The 26,251-nt window shown below is 42.5% G+C and overlaps 1 protein-coding gene across 1 annotated transcript in view; it reads left to right on the top strand.

Annotated features, from left to right (window-relative positions):
- The window catches only part of prss56 (serine protease 56), a 64,846-nt gene that overhangs the window by 3,953 nt on the left and 34,642 nt on the right, over window positions 1–26,251 (top strand). The window contains exon 2 of the mRNA XM_062976885.1: window positions 24,245–24,406. Within this exon, the coding sequence (XP_062832955.1) occupies window positions 24,245–24,406 (162 nt within the window). The remainder of the gene's footprint in view (window positions 1–24,244; window positions 24,407–26,251) is intronic.

Below are 26,251 nucleotides of genomic sequence, written 5' to 3'. Positions count from 1 at the left end.
GAGGTCTCTTCCAACTCTACGATTCTATGATTCTATTTTTATCCCATTTTGTGCTTTGTTTGGATCTCTTGGTTAAGGCTCAAAGTAGCTCACAACAGGAAGTCGAACACTGCAAGTCACATTCTCTCAGCCTCAGAGGAATATTTATTTATTTTTATCCCACTTTGTGCTTTGTTTGTGTCTCTTGGCTGAGACTCAAAGCAGCTCACAACATTAAGAAAAAACAGCAAGCCAAGCCCTCTCTAAACCAATCATGGTTGGGGTTGCCTTAAGTCAGAAACAACTCAAAGGCACAGCAACAAGTTCATCAGGTGTTACCAACAGGAGTTTTTGGTCATTAGTGATTCAGATTCCTACCCAGAAAAGGAGTGCATTCAGATTCAGCCTATTCAGAATTGCTTCTAGTGCACATATCACCAATGGTGCCATATTGTTATTATTATTTACATGTACATAACAACACAGCACACATACACATTGGGTCCAAGTGCCTGGGATTCGTCTCTGAATATCACTCTCTTCCCAAGTGTCTAGAATATTTGAGGTATTATTATTATTTTATTGTATGGCACAGCAAACAAGATAGACATGCTGGATATCGTATCACAAAACCACAAGTCGAACACTTCCCAAGTGTCTAGGACTGTGTGATGTATTTTCGGATGATGCGTGCAGATCCCAGCAGGGTGGCCTTTTGCAGTTGGCAGATCGTAATTTTGTCAATGTCTATTGTTTCCAATTGCCGGCTGAGATCTTTTGGCACAGCACTGAATGTGCCCATCACCACCGGGACCACCTGCACTGGTTTCTGCCAGAGTCTTTGAAGTTCAGTCTTGAAGTCCTGATAGCGGCTGAGTTTTCCTGTTGTTTTTCATCAATGCGACTGTCACCTGGGATGGCGACATCAATGATCCAAACCTTTTTCTTTTCCACAACTGTGATGTCTGGTGTGTTGTGTTCCAGAATTTTGTCAGCCCAGATTCGGAAGTCCCACAGTATCTTTGCGTGCTCATTTTCTAATACTTTTGCAGGTTTGTGATCCCACCAGTTCTTTACTGCTGGGAGGTGGTACTTGAGGCATAAGTTTCAATGGATCATTTGGGCCACATGGTTGTGCCTCTGTTTGTAGTCTGTCTGTGCGATTTTCTTACTGCAGCTGAGGATATGATCAATGGTTTTGTTGGTTTCCTTGCACAGTCTGCATTTTGGGTCATCAGCTGATTTTTCGATCTTGGCCTGAATTGCCTTTGTCCTGATGGCTTGCTCCGGGGCTGCAAGGATCAGGCCTTCTGTCTCCTTTGTCGTGGTCCCACTCGTGAGCCAGAGTCAGGTCTTCTCCTTATCATCATCGTTGTTGTTGTTGTTGTTGTTGTTGTTGTTGTTGTTGTTATTATTATTATTATTATTATTATTATTATTATTATTCCCATTCGTGAGCCAGAGCCAGGTCTTCTCATTATCAGCTTTTCCTTCAATTTTGTCAAGGAACTTTCCATGCAATGTTTTGTTGTGCCAGCTGTCAGCTCTAGTTTGTAGTGCGGTTTTCATGTACTGATTTTTTGTCTGCTGTGCTTTGAGGAGTTTCTGATTTTTGACTTCAATCAAAGCAGGTTCTTCACTTTGCTTTACGTATTCTGCCAGGGCATGTTCTTCTTCTTTGACTGTTTGTTGTTGTTGTTGTTGTTGTTGTTGTTGTTGTTGTTGTTGTTATTAATATTACCTATTTAGAATTGCTTCTAGAGCACGTATCACCAATGGTGCCATATTATTATTATTATTATTATTATTATTATTATTATTATTATTATTATTATTTACATGTACATGACAATACAGCACGCATACATATCAGGTCCAAGTGTCTGAGATTTGTCTCTGAATATCAAGCTCTTTCCAAGGGCTAGGATATTAGAGGTATTATTATTATTATTTGGAGCCCTTGGTGGTGCAGCATATTAAACTGCTGAGCTGCTGAACATGCAGACCGAAAGGTCGGCGGTTCGAATAAGGGAAGCAAGGGGAGCTCCCGCTCTTAGCCCCAGCTTCTGCCAACCTAGCAGTTCGAAAACATGCAAATGTGAGTAGATCAATAGGTACTGCAGGAAGGTAACAGCGTTTCATGCGGTCATGCCTATGGCCACATGACCTTGGAGGTGTCTACGGACAACTCCAACTCTTTGGCTTAGAAATGGAGAGGAGTACCAACGCCCAGAGTGACTAGACTTAATGTCAGGGGAAAACCTTTACCTTTACCTGTTATTATTTTATTGTATGACACAGCAAACAAGATAGACATGCTGGATTTCGTATCACAAAATCACAAGTCAAACACTTCCCAAGTGTCTAGGACTGTGTATTATTATTATTATTATTATTATTATTATTATTATTATTATTACCTATTATTATTATTATTAATAATAATAATAATAATAATAATAATAATAATAATAATAATATTTCTGGGAGCCACAGTGGCACAATGGGTTAAACCCTTGTGCCAGCTGAACTGCTGACTTGAAGGTTGGGTTGATGACCTGAAGGCTGCCGGTTTGAATCCGCGAGATGGGGTGAGCTCCCATCTGTCAGCTCTAGCTTGCGGGGACATGAGAAAAGCCTCCCAGCTAACACATCTGGGTATCCCCTGGGCAATGTCTTTGAAGATCGCCAATTCTCTCACACCAGAAGAGACTTGCAGTATGTTCTCAAGTCGCTTCTGACACAATTAAAGAAATAATATTTCTACTACTACTACTACTACTAAATTTCACACTGTGCTTTAGAAGGCAGCATGGAAAAGTGGTTAGAAAGGAAAAGAAAACACCGATTAACAGAAGAAACAAGGGGAACATCACAAGTTGCATATTTCAGCTTCAAGGCATTATTTAATGGATTATTTTTCTGGTTTTAACTTTGTCGTAAGCTACTTTGGGTGCCATATAAGGTGGGATATTTAGAATCCAATTTAAATTCAAATTTCAGAAATTTCCAAACCAGGAATTCTCAAAATCTGATTACTTTCTAAAATTTGATTCCAAATGTCCGAAGTCTGATTGTAATGTTGTGTGCCTTCAAGTTATTCCTGACTTACAGCAATGCTGAATCAGAACTATCCTGGGGTTTTCTTTCTGAAATTTGTTCAGAGGGAGTTTACCCTTGCTTTCCTCTTAGGCTGAGAGAATGTAACTTATCCAAGGTCAGCCAGTGCATTTCTATGGCCAAGTAGGGATTCGAACCTTGGTCATTTGAATCATAACACTATGTGACAAAATTGTTCCTGGTTTGAAAGTGTTATTTCCTGTTTAATTGTGTGTTACTTACTTTGAAAGTAGTTGTTGTAGTCCAGAAACTTCGTTTTCATACCACAAACTATGTTTAATTTTTTAAGACTCGATGAGATATTTGTTAAATAACTATAGCAAAATGTGCTGCAGGATATCCCTCCTGCAAAAACAAAGTTTAGGCAGTTTAATGAACTTTCCCCATGTTTTTATGGTAAAACCAATTAAGAAATGACACTTCTAACCTAGGAACAAAAATCATAGTCTTATATAGTGTAATCCAACACTCAAACCACAAATGGGCCCAGATTGTTGTCTTACACATGTGTGAATTCTCTTATGGAAATGACTGGGCATCTTCAATTCAAAAGCATGAAAATAGTAGTGCTATGTGGTGCATGCCATAGTGCAAACTGGATTCCACGTGGATATATATCCTTTGTACATCGATGTGCGTTGCACATGGAGCACATGCACATTTGGTTGTAGTTTTGGTGTCTTGATTCTGTTGCTTAACTTTGCCACTTATAGTAATGTTGTCTTGTGGTAGAATTCATGCATAACGCTATGCGTGGCAGTTTATGCCATGCAATAGCAAGGTAGAATACAATAATAAAATGGCACAAATGTGCTACTGATCCCTAGCACATGGTGCACATGTGTGTGTGTGGAGTGACTGTCAAGTCTCCTGCATTAGATAGCTTGAGAAGTACTGGATTGGAGCTTGCTAGACTACAAATCCCAGGATTCATTAGAACCGAGCCATGTGTGTTGTCGAAGGCTTTCATGGCCGGGATCAATGGGTTGTTGTATGTTTTCCGGGCTGTATGGCAATGTTCTAGAAGTATTCTCTCCTGACGTTTCACCCACATCTATGGCAGGCATCCTCTGAGGTTGTGAGGTACCTCACAACCTCTGAGGATGCCTGCCATAGATGTGGGCAAAACGTCAGGAGGGAATACTTCTAGAACATGGCCATACAGCCCAGAAAACATACAACAACCCTGAGCCATGAGTGTTTTTTAAAATTGTGTCAGAAGCAACTTGAGAACATACTGAAAGTCGCTTCTGGTGTGAGAGAATTGGCTATCTGCAGAGACATTGCCCAGGGGATGCCCTGCTGTGTTTAAATCCTGCTGGGAGTCTTCTCTCATGTCCCCGCAAGCTAGAGCTGACAGGCGGGAGCTCACCCCATCTCACGGATTTGAACCGGCAACCTTCAGGTCAGCAACCCAACCTTCAGGTCAGCAGTTCAGCTGGCACAAGTGTTTAACCCATTGCATGACTCTTGCCATGAGTGTTGAAATGGTATGAAACTGATATAACTATACAGTTTGGATGCATCTTCTTGGGTAGATCTAGTGGTGTTATTTGTCAGAAGACAAAGCGAGCTGCCACATGGTGTAGTGGTGCTCACAGTGCAAAGGCTTGAATATTGGGCTAGGGATCAAGGAGATCGGGGTTTGAATTCCCTGCTCAGCAATGGAAACCAACTGGATGATCTTGGGCAAGTCCCAGTATTGTAGCTTTGGAGGAAGGAAATTATTAAACCCTTCTTAGTAAATCCTGACTCTAAGAAAGGTTCCCATAACTGAAAGAAATGCAACAAGAGAAGCGAGCAGTCATCCTTGAGAGTTATTGCCAATAAGCGCTTGTTATTCTTTAAGGTGCCGCATCTCTCGGTTGTGCACCTTCATGACTTAAATTTGGAAGACAGGTTGGATATTCTTTATCCGAAATACCTCAGACCAGAAGTATTTTGTATTTTGTCAAATTTTGGAACATCTGGATCTGTCTGTCTGTCTACTTCTATCTATCTATCTATCTATCTATCTATCTATCTATCTATCTATCTATCTATTTGATTGATACAGTCTGTTTATCTGTCTCTATGCTATCTACCATTTATGGTCTGGCCACATTGTCCAAATGCCTGATCACCATCTCCCAAAGAAGTTACTTTATTTTCAACTCAAGAACAGAAAATGGATTATTGGTGGACAACAAAAGAGCTCTAAAGATGGGCTTAAAACTAACCTTGAAATGTGGCATAAACAGCAAGAACTGGGAAAACCTGGCCCTTGAACTTTCAAACTGGAGGTCAGCTGTGACCAAGAGTGTTGTGGATTTTGAAGGGTCGTGAATAGAGGGTGAAAGGAAGAAACGTACCAAGAAGAAGAAGATGCTTCAAGCTAAACCTTGTCATGACTGTTTTTCATCTGGAAATCTATGTCTTCGCTGCAAAAGAAAGCCATGCAGATCCAGAACGGACTCTCCACCAAAATGTTCCCTCTGGAAGACAATCAGACTTGGCCATGAGGGATCACCTATGATGATGGTGATGACTATCTATTTATCTATCTTATCATTTTCCCATTCTCTCATTCTCTCTCACTTTCTCTCTCTCTTGTCTATCCATCTGCCAATCTATATTCTGAATCCTGTATCCCCTGAGTCTCACTTATCCAACCTTCACTTATCCAACATTCTGTATTATCCAACGCAGTCTGCCTCCTGCCCGGATCCACAGCTGTTTCTCTAGGCAGCAATTCACAGTGGGACAACACACCCAACAACAACACAAGTGCAGTCACATTCTCAAACAAGTGACAGACATGTAAAACATGATGTTTTGGTGCTTAATTTGTAAAACCATAACATAATTTGATGTTTAATAGGCTTTTCCTTCATCCCTCCTTATTATCCAACATTTTCGCTTATCCAACGTTCTGTCGGCCCGTTTATGTTGGATAAGCAAGACTCTACTGTACTTACAAATGAGTTAAATTAGATAACTGTTTCACTGTAGATTGCTACTTAGTCACAATTTTGACACTATTGCCACAATTGTAACTTCCCCCACAAGTATAAGTAAAGCCACATGTAGTTAAAAGCATACCGAGAATTGAGATTAATATGGTGCTCAATGGTTCGTGGAATTAAAAGCACTGGAAATTTGAAAGCATAGAATAAAAAATAGCACAACACACTAGGAACGCAGCCCTGTTCTTGCTTGTTTGTTTCCAAAGGCTTTCTGGAATAAATAGGATGAATCTACACTGTAGAAAATGCAAATGGACATCACTTTAGCTGTATTGGCTCAATTCTGTGGAAACTGGGAGTTATGGTTTTACAAAGTCTTTAATTTTCTTGGCCAAAAAGTGCAGACACTTCACCAAGCTACACCTCCCAGGACTTCATAGCACTGAGCCATGGCAAATGAAGTGGTCTCAAACTGCATTAATTATACATTGCAAATCATTTGGGCATCTAATGGGATTTATGACTTTAGGTAGGTCCATTGATGCTGTCACGAGCATCATATAAATATATAAATTAATATTTAAATAAATACAGCATATCCATGGGGGTATGTTCCCAGATTTCATGTGGATACATGAAACTATGGGTAATAGCAAATACTTGTCTGATATGCTTGGGATCAGAAGGGTTTGAAATTTTGAATTTTTTTTCCGGATATGGGAATATGTACATAATGAGATATTTTGCAGATGGGATCCGAGTCCAAACAAAGTTCATTTATGTTTCATATGTGGCTCATAACCTTAGCTGGAAAGTTATTTTATGCACAATATTTGAATCATTTTGTGCATAAAACAAAGCTTGTACAGTAGCATCTCACTTATCCAACATAAATGGGCCAGCAGAACGTTGGATAAGTGAAAACGTTGGATAATAAGGAGGCATTAAGGAAAATCCTATTAAATGTCAAATTACATTATGATTTTACAAATTAAGCACCAAAACCATCATGTTTTACAACAAATCTATAGAAAAAGCAGTCCAAAACACAGTAACATTATGCAGTCATTACTGTATTTATTCACTTAGCACCAAAACATCATATTGAAAACATTGACTACAAAAACATTGGCTACTTAAAAATTGATTACAAATACAGAGTTGCATACATTGAACTTACAGTAGCAACATTGTTGGAAATTAAATCCATAAAATGTTCAATCCTTGCTGCCTAGAGAAAAAGTCATGGATCCAAGCGGGAGGCAAACTGTGTTGTATAATCCAAAATGTTGGATAAGTGAGACTCTACTGTATATGCTGAATCATCAGAAAGGAATGGTGTCAGTATCTCAGCCACCCAGGTACACGATTTTAGGGTATTTTTGATTTGGCTGCCCAAATGTATTTTTGATGGGACAAATGACAGAGGTTTGGAGAAAAGGATGTAGCTTATATATGAATATGTTAAGCCATGGATAAGTGAAACTACATATATCAGACCTGTGAATATGGATTGCACCATTGACATGAAATGCGATAGATGCCAATTGTATATTTGCACTTTTAGAAATGGAGCTTTTAGAAATGCTCCTAATGGCACAGTGGGTTAAACCCTTGTGCCGGCAGAACTGCTGACTTGAAGGTTGGGTTGCTAACCTGAACGTTGCCAGTTTGAATCCCACCCATGGAGAGCGTGGATGAGCTCCCTCTATCAGCTCCAGCCCCATGCGAGGACATGACAGAAGCCTCCCACTAGGATGGTAAAACATCAAAACATCTGAGTGTCCTCTGGGCAACGTCCTTGCAGATGGCCAATTCTCTCACACCAGAATGATTTTTTGCTCTGGTTAGCTACATTGGGGGAGCGATGTGCTGCTATGGAGGACCCCCCAAAATGAAGTCATTGTTCTTGGGCTGTTTTGGTCTCTTTGGGGGTGAACTCAGCCCATAGAGTGGAGATAAAAATGTAAGAACCACTTCTGTTTCTGATGCAGCACAATCAGAGTGCATTTTCACTATAGAATGAATGCAGCTTTGCACCACAGCCACAGCTCATTGCTATGGAATAATGTGAGTTGTAATTTTAGAAGGTCTTTTGCCTTCTTTGCCAAAGAGTACTATTGCATTCTCTGCACCGAATGCTATTGCAAACCACAGCTCCCAGGATTCCAGAACATTGAACCATGTCAGTTAAAGTGGTGTCAAACAGCATTCATTCTACAGTGTAGAGGCCAGCCTTGGTTTATTGCCAGCCAGATGTTTACAAAAAACTATATGGGGTAGAGATTAGTGTAGTATCCTACATTTCTCCTTGGCGAAATTCATTTTGTTAGTTTTGGCCCAGCTCTCTAATCTGTTAAAGTCATTTTGCATTCTGATCCTGTCTTTTGGAGTATGTATTAGCTCTCCCTCCCAGTTTGATGTCATTGTGAACTTGATAAGCATGCCTTCTAACCTTCATCATTCAAGTGATTAATAAAGATGTTGAACAGTACTGGGCCCAGGACCAAATCCTGTGGCACTCCACTAGTCACTTCTTTCCAGGAAGAAGGAGAATCATGGATGGTTTCGTTCACTCAACCAATTACAAATCCACCTAACCATAGTATCATCTAGCCCACATTTTACTAGTTTATTATGATTCTTTGTATCAACCTACACATAGGAGAGGGAATTGTGTGCATCATGTTTCTGCCCAACACTTAGCCCAGCCAAAGCCTAACTTCTGAAAGAGCCCTGGCACATACACACTTCTGTGGACAGGACAGGAGAAGATCCTTTATTAACCCTGTTTATAGTTACTGATTAGATTCTGCTGGAGAAGTCTCCCTTGTGTTTCTCTGTTGGATTATAGGATTATTTTATATTATTGCATATTGGTTTTTTATTTATAGCGCTTTATTGGTAATGGCCTTGTTGCATTTTGGCCACCCAGGGAATGCTAATGAGCCGTGGAGGCACAGAATATACATTTCAGAAGTAAATATAAAATGTAGGGCAGGGACCTTGGATGCATATGCTATGTGATCCTCTAACAGATGATGCATCTGCTACCCTGTTTCCCCTAAAATAAGACATCCCTGGAAAATAAGACCTAGTAGAGGTTTTGCTGAATTGCTAAATATAAAGCCTCCCCCGAAAGTAAGACCTAGCAACGTTTTTGTTTGGAAGCATGCCCAACGAACAGAACACCAGAGCATGCAGGATATACCATAGAGTGTTGTACATGGAAATAAGTGTAATAACACAAAATTCTTTTTTTATTATAATAATTTTATTGGTAGGAAAACATAATAAGTATAGGATAGTGACGGGAAAGTGCTGAAGAATAAACAAAACAAAAAACAAACAAAAGAAAAGAGAAAAAAATGGGGAAAAAAATGGAAAAAATATATAAAAGGACTTCCCATTGTCCTCTTGGGGAAATACTTTTTGTGGATTCATCATTGTCCTTTGTGTTTCCCAGTTTTCCTTCTTTAGATTTTAGTGATTTCATACGTCAGATAGGTCTATTATGAGAGTGTTTCCTCCGTTTCGGATAAAAGTGTTGAAACCAGACCAATCTGTTTTATCCTTGATGTCATTTAGTTTCTGTGTTAAACTGTCCATTTGTATTAAATCAAACAATTTTATAGTCCAGTCTTCGATAGCAGGTATATTTTTTTGCTTCCAGATGTTAGCTAAAACAGGTCTTGCAGCTGTCCCTATAAGGAAGAACATTTTATCCTGATTTTTATTCAGTTTCACATTTGTAATGCCTAACAGGTACATTTCAGGTATCATAGGGAAATTTACTTTTAAATTTTTTTGTGTTGCTTTATGTATGTTGTTCCAGTATTCTTTAACTTTTTTACATTTCCACCACTGGTGGAAAAAGGTACCTATTTCTTTATTACATTTCCAACATTTATTGGAGCTGTTTTTATTAAATTTAGCTAATTTAGCTGGTGTATAGTACCATCTAAAAAACATCTTGTACCAATTTTCCCGAATCTCTATTGATGTAGTAAATTTTAGTTTTTTGTTCCAAATTATAACACAAAATTCTTGATAGGATTCAGTTTGTCTGGTTATGCTGGTTTGCGATGAAAACTACCATACAGTATATAATAAATGTTCATTTTTTGTTCAACAATAAATGTGAATTCTTCTTCATGGAAAAATAAGACATCCCCTGAAGATAAGACCTAGCGCATCTTTGGGAGCAAAAATTAAAATAAGACACTGTCTTATTTTCAGGGAAACACGGTAGTAAACATCTAAATACACATGGATTTTAGGAAAAAACAGATGGATTGGAAAAGACAGGGAAAGATTCCAGTTTTTAACTATGCGGCTTTTGGAATTCCTCAACTACAGTGGCGATGTGTTTCTGGAAGTTGTAGTTTTTCTAAACTCTTGAGCTTATAGGTGCATAGGTTCTTTCAGAGATTATACAAAAAGCACGTGGATACCAAAATCCCACTCCATGTGCTCTCCATAGAATCATAGAATCATAGAATCATAGAATAGTAGAGTTGGAAGAGACCACATGGGCCATCTAGTCCAACCCCCTGCTAAGAAGCAGGAAATCGCATTCAAAGCACCCCCGACAGATGGCCATCCAGCCTCTGCTTAAAAGCCTCCAAAGAAGGAGCCTCCACCACAGCCCCGGGGAGAGAGTTCCACTGTCGAACAGCCTTTCTCACAGTGAGGAAGTTCTTCCTGATGTTCAGGTGGAATCTCCTTTCCTGTAGTTTGAAGCCATTGTTCCGTGTCCTAGTCTGCAGGGCAGCAGAAAACAAGCTTGCTCCCTCTTCCCTATGACTTCCCTTCACGTATTTGTACATGGCTCTCATGTCTCCTCTCAGCCTTCTCTTCTGCAGGCTAAACATGCCCAGCTCTTTAAGCCGCTCCTCATAGGGCTTGTTCTCCAGACCCTTAATCATTTTAGTCGCCCTCCTCTGGACGCTTTCCAGCTTGTCAACATCTCCCTTCAAATGTAGTGCCCAGAATTGGACACAGTATTCCAGGTGTGGTCTGACCAAGGCAGAATAGAGGGGGAGCATAACTTCCTGGATCTAGACGCTATTCCCCTATTGATGCAGGCCAGAATCCCGTTGGCTTTTTTAGCAGCCGCATCACATTGTTGGCTCATGTTTAACTTGTTGTCCACGAGGACTCCACGAGGACTCCAAGGTCTTTTTCGCACACACTGCTGTCAAGCCAGGCGTCCCCCATTCTGTATCTTTGATTTCCATTTTTTCTGCCGAAGTGTTCCAGACTGTAGTCCATGTTCCAGACTGTAGTCCTCACTGGCCAAGATCGTATTAGGAGCTGGCAGAGCATAAAGTTCCCCCAGCATCCTTGCGCAGGGGTCTGGGCGTCAGAGACGCATGGCGCCAGCCGAATTGCAAAGGAAGGTGGCTTCCATGGTCAACCAATTTCCATTTGGGTTGGCGCAGATCTGTACCCAGGCGCTGTCTGGTGAAACCATTGCATAAGGAGAGGCTGAATGGCTTTTTATGCAACCCTGGGCAAAGCCAGAATACTAGCGTAGCCCTGTTTAGGTCAGCTTGCATAAAGCCAGGAAGCTATCTAAGTGCCTGAACAACAACTCTTCCATGGGAGTTGGGGAATGGTGTAAGCAAGACCTATGTGTTACGGGTTTGTGGAAAAACAAACTGCGTGCAGTCCTGTCCAGACTTATCCAGCCCTTTTGTGCATCCACAATGAACAAAAGAAAACAATCCAAGAAAATGGAAAAATCAAAGTTTACTCTTAAGTAGCAGAGTCAAGGAGAAAATTAAACAAGCAGCTTCAAAAACACAAAACCTCCAGCTTCAAAATTACTCAGTCCATCTGAAGCAACAAAACTCACATAAAGTTCTTTGCATTAAATCCATGCATCTTCTTTGAAGATTTCTTCGATGATGCAAGGTGACAAGAATAGTAGGCTCTCAGCCAGGAACTTACTCCTTGTAAGTTCTGAAGCAAGTGATTCAGTAAGTCTCAAAAAACATTACTAACATTTCCCAGGTTATATCCCATTCAGGGAGTGGTTCAAGCTTGTTAGCCTTGATTGGTCTCATTACCCAACTATGAGTTGTAATTGACCAGGTGTTTTTCCCTTAACACACACATACACAAGTAGTGATCCCACAGAAACTTAGTCAAATACATGCATATGCAGCAATACTATAGATCTCAACAACCTTGGTGCCCAATATAGATATCTAATTCAAAATATAAACAATCATAAACCATAAGATAACATCCTACTTTTCTATATGAAACACATTTTATAGTAAAATGGAAAATAATGGTTGTTTTTTTAATACTTCCACTTTATTTATTTATTTACTACATTTCTATCCCGCCCTTCTCACTCCGAAGGGGACTCAGAGCAGCTTACAAATAATATATACATACAATAAGTCATATTACCAGCACAGCAAAACACCAACACTACACATCACCATATCGCACCACACCGCAATACTACCAGAAACAAACACCACATGCAACATACAACATACAATGAATACTACTAAATCGTATTGTTATTAGCACCACACTGCGTCACGTTACAGCAATATCATCAACATCATATGCACATACAATATATGACATTATTATATATTATTGTATATTATATATATTATATTATCAGCATAGCATATTGCTGGGGATAAGGGCCTCCAACTGATGTTTGTGTTCTCCTACTGTTTCCTAATTGCAAAGCCTGTTCTTGTGGGATCCCTCTTTTGTGGAACCAAAGTAAAATGATAAATCCGGCAATGGAAAATTTCTGCGGTGCCTTCCTTCCCTTAATGCCCCAAGCAAGGACTTGTTTTGCTTAATGGTTAATCCAGTCCTAGATGTAAATGTTTGGGGCAAATATTTGCTCTGGTTGCATATTATCAGTATTTCCTGCAGCCTTCTGTAGCAGAGTTTTAGCATGACTTAACCGATATGGATCGGGGGGGAAAATATACCTCTTCAGGATGTACCGTATCTCATGGGCTTGTAGTTACTGATATACCTATCAAGTGAAGACACAGCTTCAGAAACAGCTCCAAAAGTTGGCAACCCTATCCCAAAGTGTTACACCTTTAGTGAGGTTCCTTTGCAACTCTAAATGTAGGTGAGAATGTTAGAATCGCAAGTGGCAGATGATCTGGTTTAACGCAGGCCAAAGTTGCTTTGAATCACATTAACCAAAGTTGCTCTGAATTCTTCCACAGACTCTGAAACAAACCATGTCTTTGGGCTCGTCTAAATATTTGGGCTGATTAACTGTAACTGTTTATTTTGTGCCTTGTTTGTCATATCTATTGCACAAGATTCGTACATATGACTTGATATTAAGAAACCCGAGGGGCGCCCACGCAAAAAACTTAAGGTTCAAAACATTGATCTATGATTTTTCAGAAGAGTTATTTATGTAAGTCTTATAAATGGCTCCAGGTCTCCATCGTGGGTGCCGTTTCTCCCACAAAGGGACTAGATTGGTTCCCTCAAAGAGCCCCGAGGAAGATGGTGAAGCCGGAGTAGAGGGAGAAGTCCTGCTTTTCCCCCAAAGGGACCTGCACGGGGGTCCCAGGGTTGCTTGGCTGAATGGCCAGGCAAGGAAAAAGCCCCTCTGGCAAACAGCCGGTCCAGAGAGAGACAGGCAGAGACCACGCTCACATTGAGGCTTTGACGTGGGAAGCAAGCAGAATTCCGAGAAATGTAGCTTAGGGTGGGGGGTCTTTTGAATTTTCTACCATAGGGGTCCTCACCTTCCCAAACTATATTTCCCAGAATTCTGCTTTTAGTTTTGTACTGCCACCACCTCCTCCTTCTTGAAAGTTTTGGTGGGGGAAAAACCCATGTTTATTTTCTAATGGGATTTTGAAATAAAAGGGGATTGTTTAGAATTGACTCAACCCTGTGAGGGATGCAAAGTTGAGAGGCAGTAACTCCAAAGCATACCTAATAGGTTTCCTATTATTATTATTATTATTATTATTATTATTATTATTATTGACACAACAACACAGTCTGACACAGCAAACAAGATAGACATGCTGGATTTCGTATCACAAAATCACAAGTCGAACACTTCCCAAGCGTTTAGGACTGTGTGATATATTTTCAGATGATGAGCGCAGATCCCAGCAGGGTGGCCTTTTTCAGTTAGGGTTGTTGTTGTTGTTGTTGTTGTTGTTGTTGTTGTTGTTGTTGTTATTATATTATTATTATTATTATTATTATTATTATTATTATTATTATTATTATTATTATTATTTGTGATGACCCATGGGCCTTGTAGTCCTGCTCAGGACATTGTAATTCCTGATGAAGATGAAAACTTGGGTTTTTTACCTTCCCAGTCTGAACTGGATTCCTCTCAGCCAGATCTTTCCCAGGCAGATCTGGGAACCTTGCACCTGCAAGAAAGTTGTCTCCCAGAAGTATGTCAAACAAGCCCAGAGCCTACTTCTCCCGTATTCTTGCGCCGGGAGTTTTGTAAACAACAGAGAAGTTTGGATTCAGCTTCGCGCAGGAGTGCAAGGATTGCAGCTAAGAATGTGGCCAATTAAGACTGCTTCTCGTGAGAATCTTTGGGGAGTCTCACATCTGGTCTCAGAGTTAGCTTTCGGTTCTGATTCCCAGAGAACTGTTTCGGCGGGAAAGCTAGACTCTATTTAGGTGTTTTACCCGCGTAGTAACTTCGCGGAGTCAATTCGTCAGCCTACGGAGCGAGTTGTGTCTGGACAGCGCGCTCCGATTCAAGCCTCGCTCCTGCTCAAGCCTTGCCTAGCTATCCAGCCTTCGCCTTGCTTCCCAGCCTTTGTTTATCTACGGACTTTGCCTTGTTTCCCAGGATCACTCCTTGCCTTGTTCCACGGATTTATCAAGTTATTCCACGGACCTTGTTCTTGTTCTTAGTTACCTTGTTCCACGTTCAAGCCTTGTTTCAAGTATCAAGTTATTTCCTAGCCTCGCTCAAGTTTCATGGACTAAAGGACCTTGTCATCTCCCCTCACTTTGCTTGGCAAAGTGAGTGTTTCGGTTACTGGATTACAACTTTGGACCTTAATATTTCTTATTGGACATTGCTTTTTTGGACTAATTCTGACCTTTCCTGAAAGGTCTAATTCTGAACTATTTTCTACATTTGTTTTTATTAACTTTATATATTCCTTCAATAAAGATATTAGATAGATTCTGGCCTCTGTGTATGGTTATTGGTGCTCTGCAGCCTGGGTCGTGACAGTTTGACTCCGCCACCCTAAGCACCAATTAACCTCGGCCAGAATGTCTACCGGAGTCGTACCTGGGCCGAGCGGCCAGCCGATTACCTACACCATCGACAAGGAAGAGGTGGACCGAATCCGTGATAAGCTCAATGCACAGGATGGAGAAATAAGGGGTTTGAAGGAACGCGGAGTTCGTCTTCCGGCCATGGCGTTGCCAACCAAGTTTACTGGAGAAGCTTCTAAGGTTCATGTCTTCCGTCGCCAATGTCAAGCTTATCTGGAGGCCCGTGCTGCCGAGTTTCCCCAAGAAGACATCAAAGTGGCATGGGTTTACAGTCTTCTAGACGGGCCAGCGGCCAGCTGGGCGACGGCACTGTTCGACCAAGTCTCTCCACACCTAAGATCAGCGCAACACTTCTTGGACCACCTCAAGGAGACTTGGGGAATCGAGGACAATTTGGAGGCAGCCGGTCACAAACTCCGTCGCCTTTTCCAAGGAGACAGACCTATGTCTCAGTATATAGCCGAGTTCCGAGTGCTGGCCCACAACACCGGCTGGAACGATGTAGCCCTCAGGGGACAATTCCGGGAGGGTCTCAACATTGAAATGCTGGAAGAAATCTCCAAGGTGGATCCTCCCCAGACCCTCGAGGCACTCATTGATCAATGTTTACGGGCTGAAGTCATGATTGCCAACAGGAAACAGTGGGTTCGAGGCCAGGGCAGTAGAGCCGGGGCAAAACCCCCCGCTCCCGCCAGCGTTCAGCCACGTCCGGTGTGGAGACCCCCACCGCCAACCCCATTCCCCAGAGGAGGCGAGGAGGTGCCGATGCAGTTGGGCAATGTGCGTCCCAGACTAGATGCCGCCGAGAAGGCCCGTCGTCAACGCTTAAACCTCTGCTGGTACTGCGGGAACGGGGGCCACTTCGCCAGAGAGTGCCCAGCCAAAGGGAAGCCTGCCGCCCGTCTTGCGGCGGCGTCCTCCACGGAGACGAAGGCGTCTGAGCCGACTGGCACACAGCCGGCGGGGGAAGCCAACGACCGGGTGTAGAGAGGCTCGCCAACCCGGTCAAAAAATCCATCCAAGAGCCGCCAACCGGGGTCCTGTTCCTTCTCGTGGTCACATTATGGTCAGCAAAAAGGGGACCCGTCATGATCCACGCCATGATAGACTCTGGAGCTACCAACAATTTCATCGATAGAGAGTATGCCGACTCTCTGGGATTACAATATCATGATTTCAAGAATGCCCGTGTGGTGCAAGCCATAGACGGCCGTCCCCTCAAGACGGGCCCCGTAAGTCAGTGGTCGGAACCCACCAGGATGTGGATAAGGGAACATATGGAAGAGATTTCCTTCTTTGTTACCGAGGTCCCCCATTTCCCTGTGATTTTGGGAATTCCATGGCTGACTCTCCACGACCCTAACATCTCCTGGTCCAACAGAGAACTGCAGTTTGCTTCACCGTATTGCCAAAACCATTGCCTCGTAGCCAAGGTATGCCATGCCACAGACACCGAGCCCATCATCACCTTGCCAAAGAAGTACTCCGAGTATTGGGATGTATTCAATGAGAAAGAAGCTGAGAAATTACCCCCACATAGACCTTATGACTGTGCCATTGACTTGGTGGAGGGGGCCCCGATCCCGCGAGGGCATCTCTACTCCCTGACTGAACCAGAGCAAGAAGCTCTCAGGGAATTCCTAGAGACAAACCTTCGCAAGGGATTCATCAGACCCTCTCAATCCCCAGCCGCCTCCCCAGTGATGTTTGTGAAGAAGAAGTCAGGGGAACTACGCTTGGTGGTGGACTACAGAGCATTGAACAATATCACCAAGCGGAACAGCTATCCCCTGCCCTTAATCTCGGATCTACTGGATCGGCTTCGAGGAGCCAAGGTTTACACCAAGCTGGATCTTCGGGGGGCTTACAACTTAGTTCGCATCAGGGAAGGGGACGAGTGGAAGACCGCCTTCCAGACCAAATTCGGATTATTTGAGTCCCGAGTTATGAATTTCGGTTTATGCGGAGCCCCCGCAACGTTCCAGCATTTTGTCAATGACATTTTTCAGGACTATCTAGACAGGTTCTTGATAATCTACCTGGACGATTTTTTGGTGTTTTCCAGATCACAATCAGAACATGAGAACCACGTCAAAATGGTGTTACAACGATTGCGGGATCATGGACTTTATGCCAAGCTGGAAAAATGCGCTTTTGATCTACAAGAGGTAGATTTCCTTGGTTACCGCATCTCGCCTCTAGGGCTTTCCATGGATCCAGCCAAAGTTTCAGCAGTATTGGAATGGCGGGCGCCAACTAACAAGAAAGAGGTGCAGCGTTTCTTGGGGTTCGCGAACTACTACCGCAAGTTCATTCCAGATTTTGCCCGCTGGTCCGACCCCATCACTAGCTGCATCCGTGGAAAGCAGCCTTTCCGCTGGACTGATCAAGCAGAGAAAGGGTTCCAGCAACTAAAGAAACTATTCACCTCCCAGCCAATTCTACAGCACCCAAATCCTGGAACCCCTTTTGTGGTGCAAGCGGACGCCTCTGATGTGGCAATTGGGGCTGTACTCTTACAACCGGTGGGAGATCACCTCCACCCCTGTGCCTTTTATTCTCGTCAACTAACCACACCAGAGAGGAATTACACCATTTGGGAAAAAGAACTACTGGCCATAAAGGCAGCCTTTGAAACTTGGAGACATTGGCTAGAAGGGGCCAAATTTCCCATTGAAGTCCACACTGATCATCGTAATCTAGAACATCTAAGAACTGCCCGCAAACTAAATCAGAGGCAGCAACGTTGGGCTTTATTCTTTGAACGTTTCAACTTCCAGATCCATTATGTGACCCCAGCCCAAACCAAGCAAGCAGACGCCCTGTCACGTAAACCGGAATACGCTGCAGGACGCAAGGAGACCTTTGAATCCCAACTGCTACAACCTGAGAACTTTGCCACGCTCACGGTGGGGAACACCAAATCCATTCCCATTGGTTCAACTTCCCCTACTCCAGGACCCATCTGTGCTCAAGAAATCAGGGCTAGTCAGCAAGCAGATGCCTGGGCGCAGGACCAACTTCGCCAAGGTCTGCATTTTCCCTTTTCGCTTAAAGATGGGCTGCTCTGCTATAGAAATCATGTTTATATCCCACCCGGACCGGGCAGGGAAAAAGCGCTTCGTCTGTGTCATGACTGCAAACCAGCAGGACACTTCGGACTATTTAAAACTATGCATTTGATCCTAAGGGATTTTTGGTGGCCCAAGATCCGCAAGGATGTGGAAAAATATGTCAACACCTGCCCAGTATGCCAGCGCTCCAAGATACGAAGGGAGAAGCCCTCAGGGCTTTTACACCCCCTTCCTACCCCATCTCGCCCATGGGAAATAATTTCCGCGGATTTCATCACTGACCTACCACCTTCCTGTGGATTCACCACGATCTTAGTGGTGGTGGACCTATTCACCAAGTTAGCCCATTTCATTCCCTGCGAAGGCCTCCCCACGGCCAAGGAAACTGCGGATCTATTTCTTCAACATGTTTTCAGACTACATGGATTGCCCAAGAGTTTAGTCACAGACCGTGGATCTCAATTCACCTCTCGTTTTTGGAAGGCACTACAAAAACTATTGGGCATAGACTCTCGCTTATCTTCAGCTCATCATCCCCAAACAGATGGGCAAACGGAGCGCACCAATGCCACTTTGGAGCAGTATCTTCGCTGTTATGTAAACTATCAACAGGACAATTGGGCTTCTCTGTTACCACTGTCTGAGTTTGCCTACAACAATGGAGTTCAAGCTTCTACAAAAGAAACGCCGTTCTTTGCAAACTACGGCTTCCATCCACGTTTCTTCCCCCCTGTCATTGAAACTTCAGAGGTTCCCGCAGCAGAGGATTGGCTGCAGGAACTCACAGCGGTGCAACAACTTTTGCTCCAGCAACTGGATCAAGCCAAGGAGGACTATAAACGCCACGCTGACAAACATCGCCAGCCGGGCCCCGAAATCAAGGTAGGAGATCGGGTTTTCCTGTCCACTCGCTTTCTGCCCTCCCACCGCCCTTGCCGGAAGTTAGATGCCCGTTTCATTGGTCCCTATCCAGTGGTGGCGCAATTAAACCCCGTGACTTTCAAACTCCAACTTCCGCGTTCAATGCGCATTCACCCAGTGTTTCACCGTTCCCTGCTCCTTCCGGCGGATGGTGTGCGACCTGATACAGACCAACCGGCCCCCCCTCCTGTTTTGATGAATGGGGAGGAGGAGTTCGAGGTTGAGGACATTTTGGATTCTCGCTTTCACCGCCGCCGCCTACAATATCTCATTGACTGGGTGGGTTTTGGCCCTGAGGAACGCTCTTGGGAAGACGCCTCCACAGTCCATGCTCCTGATCTAACCCGTCGCTTTCATCAGACCTATCCCACCAAACCACGACCTCGCGCCTCGGGGAGAGGGCCCCAGTTTGGGAGGGGCCTTGAGGAGGGGGATAGTGTGATGACCCATGGGCCTTGTAGTCCTGCTCAGGACATTGTAATTCCTGATGAAGATGAAAACTTGGGTTTTTTACCTTCCCAGTCTGAACTGGATTCCTCTCAGCCAGATCTTTCCCAGGCAGATCTGGGAACCTTGCACCTGCAAGAAAGTTGTCTCCCAGAAGTATGTCAAACAAGCCCAGAGCCTACTTCTCCCGTATTCTTGCGCCGGGAGTTTTGTAAACAACAGAGAAGTTTGGATTCAGCTTCGCGCAGGAGTGCAAGGATTGCAGCTAAGAATGTGGCCAATTAAGACTGCTTCTCGTGAGAATCTTTGGGGAGTCTCACATCTGGTCTCAGAGTTAGCTTTCGGTTCTGATTCCCAGAGAACTGTTTCGGCGGGAAAGCTAGACTCTATTTAGGTGTTTTACCCGCGTAGTAACTTCGCGGAGTCAATTCGTCAGCCTACGGAGCGAGTTGTGTCTGGACAGCGCGCTCCGATTCAAGCCTCGCTCCTGCTCAAGCCTTGCCTAGCTATCCAGCCTTCGCCTTGCTTCCCAGCCTTTGTTTATCTACGGACTTTGCCTTGTTTCCCAGGATCACTCCTTGCCTTGTTCCACGGATTTATCAAGTTATTCCACGGACCTTGTTCTTGTTCTTAGTTACCTTGTTCCACGTTCAAGCCTTGTTTCAAGTATCAAGTTATTTCCTAGCCTCGCTCAAGTTTCATGGACTAAAGGACCTTGTCATCTCCCCTCACTTTGCTTGGCAAAGTGAGTGTTTCGGTTACTGGATTACAACTTTGGACCTTAATATTTCTTATTGGACATTGCTTTTTTGGACTAATTCTGACCTTTCCTGAAAGGTCTAATTCTGAACTATTTTCTACATTTGTTTTTATTAACTTTATATATTCCTTCAATAAAGATATTAGATAGATTCTGGCCTCTGTGTATGGTTATTGGTGCTCTGCAGCCTGGGTCGTGACATTATTATTGACGCAACAACATTGTATGACACAGCAAACAAGATATGCTGAATTTCGTATCACAAAATCACAAGTCGAACACTTCCCAAGTGTCTAGGACTGTGTGATGTATTTTCGGATGATGCGTGCAGATCCCAGTAGGATGGCCTTTTGCAGTTGGCAGATCGTAATTTTGTCAATGTCTATTGTTTCCAAATGCCGGCTGAGATCTTTTGGCTCGGCACCCAGTGTGCCTATCACCACCGGGACCACCTGCACTGGTTTCTGCCAGAGTCTTTGAACTTCAATCTTGAGGTCCTGAGTTTTTCCTGTTGTTTTTTGTCAATGCGACTGTCACCTGGGATGGCAACATCAATGATCCAAACCTTTTTCTTTTCCACAACTGTGATGTCTGGTGTGTTGTGTTCCAGAACTTTGTCAGTCTGGATTTGGAAGTCCCACAGTATCTTTGCGTGCTCATTTTCCAATACTTTTGCAGGTTTGTGATCCCACCAGTTCTTTGCTGCTGGAAGGTGGTACTTGAGGCATAAGTTCCAATTGATCATTTGGGCCACATAGTTGTGCCTCTGTTTGCAGTCTGTCTGTGTGATTTTCTTACAGCAGCTGAGGAGATGATCAATGGTTTCGTCGGTTTCCTTGCACAGTCTGCATTTTGGGTCATCAGCTGATTTTTCGATCTTGGCCTTAATTATTATTATTATTTCAGAAGTTGGATGGGCACTTTGGGTACTTTGACTGTACTTTTCCTGTCTGGCAGAAGGGGGTTGGACTGGATGGTCCCTATGGTCTTCCAGTGAAATAGTAATGTTGTTGCTAAAAATCAGTGGATGTGCAAATCTTTTTGAAACTTGGGGGGAATAATGTCCTGGTTATGTTGTGTCATTGAAAATAGAAATTTGAGGAGATAGCTCTTGTCGTTTTTAAAAATTCCCAAAAATCAATGTGTGTGTGAGGGGGTTAACAATGGCAAGTGTGTTCTATCATTGCAGCAAGTTTAATCCTGATAGCTCTAAAAATGAGGGAGAAAGGAGCCCTGGAAGCTCCCCCAGAGCACAATTACACAACAAAAAAATTACATATGAGTATTGAAAAAAATGTTTTCATTAATTGCACAGGCCTACTGTTTATACAGTCATCCTGTCTTCCCCAGATTCAAGCAGCTCATGGACACAGGATGGCAATTCCTCCTCTCCCCTCTCTCATCTTACGTAGAATAGAATAGAATAGAATAGAATAGAATAGAATAGAATAGAATAGAATAGGAGGGAAGGATAAAGGTAGATGTCTGGCTAGGAAGGGTGGAGTCTAAACCACATGTGCCAAACCCAAAGCTCATGGGCCGAATCTGACCTGCCATGTCGCTTTATGTGACCCTCCAGATGCTGAATTACAATTCCTTTGTTCCTCATCATTAGACATCATGACTAGAGCTGATGGGAGTAACATCTGGAAGACCACAGTTTATTCTGTTTAGACAGGATAGTGGAATTTGAATAGAGATGCCAGGCTTATGGATATGTCTGAGGGTAAAATATCCTTTGACTTTTCCCCAACCTCAGAGCCACAAGTGCCATTGGGTTGCAGTTCCCATTATCCTATTAACTGAAGTCATGCTGGCTTCCCATTAATTAATATGGCAGATAAACAAAACGGATGGGAGTTGTTGTTCAATAATATCTTGGTATTCAAATTAGGTACAAACTAAAGAGCACTGGAGCAAGTTGGCTCCCTCCTTAATATGGCATCTTTTCAAATATTTTGAACATGGGAATCACGTCCCCTCTCAAGATTTTTGATCACTTCAGTCATCGTTCTCTGACCAATATCCTGTCTAGAACTGGACATCATATTACATTGAAGGTCTGATCAAAACAGAATAGAGAAATACTATGACTTCCCTTGCTCTAGACCAGTGATGGCCAACCTATGACACGCATGTCAGCACTGACACGCCTAGCAATTTTTGCTGACACGCTGCCGCATGCGGATTGATTGGATGACTAATGTCTTTTGTGACCAAATTTGGTGTGATTTGGTCCAGTGGTTTTGTTGTTTACTCCATGGGAATTATGCACATTACACACACAAACACACACACACACACACACACACACACACACACACATATATATATATATATAGGCCACAAAAGACATAGTCATCCAATTGTAATTGTAGTATATTATTATATTATTACTATTATATTATTATTATATAATAATATAATAGTAATAATATTATATTATATATTATTATATTATTCATTATTCATGACTACATTGAAACTAGAATAGAGAGAAATCAGCGTGGAAACTGCAAGAGGTACCATAGATTATTGTACATGGAAATAATGGTAGTAAATAGTTTTTGATTTATTAAATACAGTTATATATTACTATTATACATTTTTGTTATTTAAACTATACACATTGCAAAATTATGGGGTTTTTTTCTCGAAGTGACACACCACCCAAGTCATGCTAGGTTTCTTGGTGAATTTTGACACACCAAGCGCAAAAGGTTGCCCATCATTGCTCTAGACCAGGGGTCCCCAAACTAAGGCCCGGGGGCCAGATGCGGCCCTCCAAGGTCATTGACCCGGTCCCTGTCCTAAACTTTAGAATTAGGGTTGACCTAAGTCTACCTGGTCTTTGGGAGGTCTCTTTGCTTACCTATGATCTTATGAGATCATTTAGATGGTCTTTGAAAGTCTCTTTGCTTAGTTACGGCCTTATGAGACCATCTAGATGGCTTTTGGAGGTCACTTTCCTTACCTTTGGTCTTATGAAACCATCTAGATGATCTTTGAGGTCCCTTTCCTTAGCTATGGTCTTCTGGTGGCCTGATAAGATCATCTAGATGGCCTTTGAGGGTCCCTTTCCTTACCGATGGTCTTATGAGACCACCTAGATGGTCTTTGGAGGTCTCTTTGCTTACCTATGGTCTTATGAGATCGTCTAGATCAGGGGTCCCCAAACTAAGACCCATGGCCCTGGCCTCTGTCCTAAACTTTAGACTTAGGGTTGACCTAACTCTGAAATGACTTGAAGGCACACAACAACAACAATCCTGATTTTGGACTATTTCATCACAGTCCGTCCCACCAACAGTCTGAGGGACCATGAACCGGCCCTCCACTTAAAAAGTTTGAGGACCCCTGCTCTAGACACTATACTATTGATGCCTCTTAGCTAGCCTTGGAATAAAACCCAGAGCAGATTAACCAAACCACTGAGCTTTTGGCCACCCTTGCTGAGGATGCTTTTGCAGGGCATGGTGCATGAAGAGAAGATACAGGTAGTTAAATTTGCTATGAAGATAAGTTACACACTTTCCCTATACTCCCATGTAGCTGGCCTCTCCAAAGAAGTAGAGAAAAGGCCTCCATGAGCATTTGTAAACAGAATTGGTTGGCAACCGGAGGGTCCTCATGCCATTTGTCAGCTTTTCCCTACAATTGCTTTCCTCTTCCAACAAGTTTCAGCCCTTTCCTTCTCCTCTCTGCAGCGTTATCAAACAGGGGCACGCTCGTGCTGGAAGCTGCTATGAAGAGTGCCCTCCTGGCCCTTGAAGAGGCGATCTCGGAGCATTTTCGGAGAGTGCAGGAGTGCGAGGAGTGTGTGCTTTGCCTATTTGGAGACTGTGGAAATGGGACCCAGGAATGTGCTTGTAAGTTCCTTTCCTAAAGTTTAACACAGAAGTGTGTAAATACTGTACTGCCCTTGGGCCAGATGTTGCCCATACTGAATTTTTCAGCCTCTCAAACATTTGGAATCCATCAGATTTTTTAAAAATACAAGAATGCTAGGATATGGTGCAGCAGAAGGAAAGGATCACACCAGAAATAATAGCTGGAAAGCAACAATATTGAAGCCGTGTTGTTGAAGGCTTTCATGGCCGGGATCACAGGGTTGTTGTATGTCTTTCGAGCTGTGTGGCCATGTTCCAGAAGTATTCTCTCCTGACGATTCACCCACATCTATGGCAGCCATCCTCAGAGGTTGTGAGGCATGGAGAAACTAGGCTAGGAAGGCAAATATATATCTGTGGAGAGTCACAGAACAGTAGATGGGAAGCAACACTCTGAGGGCAGAGGAGCCCCAGGGACGGCTAATGACTCTGAACAAAGGATGCCCCCCGGGCAAGAGACAAACCTTTCCAATGCTAATTAGGGTGATTAACTGCAACATTACCGCTGGCTTCCAACTGACAAAGGACTCTTGTCACACCCTGGACTCTCCACAGATATATATTTACCTTCCTTGCCTAGTTTCTCCATGCCTCACAACCTCTGAGGATGCCTGCCATAGATGTGGGTGAAATGTCAGGAAAGAATACTTCTGAAACATGGCCACACAGCTCGAAAGACATACAACAACCCAATATTGTAGCCTTTAATAGCTCATTAATGATAGAAATGCAAAGCAAAAGTGGGAGAGAGATGACATTATGTGATAAGAAAAAAAATTAAACCTGGAATTAAGCCAGTGCAATGTTGTAACAAACCTATTGTGCAATAACATCTATTGTTTGCCTTCGAATAACACTATGTACAGTAGAGTCTCACTTATCCAACATAAACGGGCTGGCAGAATGTTGGATAAGCGAATATGTTGGATAATAATGAGAGATTAAGGAATAGCCTATTAAACACCAAATTACATTATGATTTTACAAATTAAACACCAAAACATCATGTTATACAACAAATTCGACAGAAAAAGTAGTTCAATACGCAGTAATGCTATGTAGTAATTACTGTATTTACGAATTTAGTACCAAAACATCACAGTGTATTGAAAACATTGACTACAAAAACATTGACTACTAAAAGGCAGACTGCGTTGGATAATCCAGAACATTGGATAAGCGAATGTTGGATAAGTGAGACTCTACTGTAACACATTTTTTGTTCCTGGGTTATAAATGTCATTTCCTAATTGGTTCTATCATAAAAACATGGAAAAAGTTTATTACACTGCAAAGACTTTGTTTCTGCGAGACACTCTTCAGCATGTTTTGCTATCATTTTTCAATATAAAAGTAGAGTCTCACTTATCCAACATAAACAGGCCGGCAGAACGTTGGATAAGTTAATATGTTGGATAATAAAGAGGGATTAAGGAAAAGCCTATTAAACATCAAATTAGGTTATGATTTTACAAATTAAGCACCAAAACATCATGTTATACAACAAATTTGACAGAAAAAGTAGTTCAATACACAGTAATGCTATGTAGTAATTACTGCATTTACAAATTTAGCACCAAAATATCACGATGTATTGAAAACATTGACTAAAAAATGCATTGGATAATCCAGAATGTTGGATAAGCAAGTGTTGGATAAGTGAGACTCTACTGTATTAGGAAAAACTGCTTTTTTGTATTGTCTTTCTTTTTAAAAAAAAATATTTCTGAATAAAAATTAGTTTAAAAAAGAGAGAGAGAATAGGGTTGTTGTATGTCTTTTGGGCTGTGTGGCCATGTTCCAGAAGTATTCTCTCCTGACGTT

Source organism: Anolis carolinensis, chromosome 3 (assembly GCF_035594765.1).
Source record: "Anolis carolinensis isolate JA03-04 chromosome 3, rAnoCar3.1.pri, whole genome shotgun sequence".
NCBI lineage: Eukaryota > Metazoa > Chordata > Lepidosauria > Squamata > Dactyloidae > Anolis > Anolis carolinensis.
This window is presented reverse-complemented; position numbering and strand designations above follow the sequence as displayed.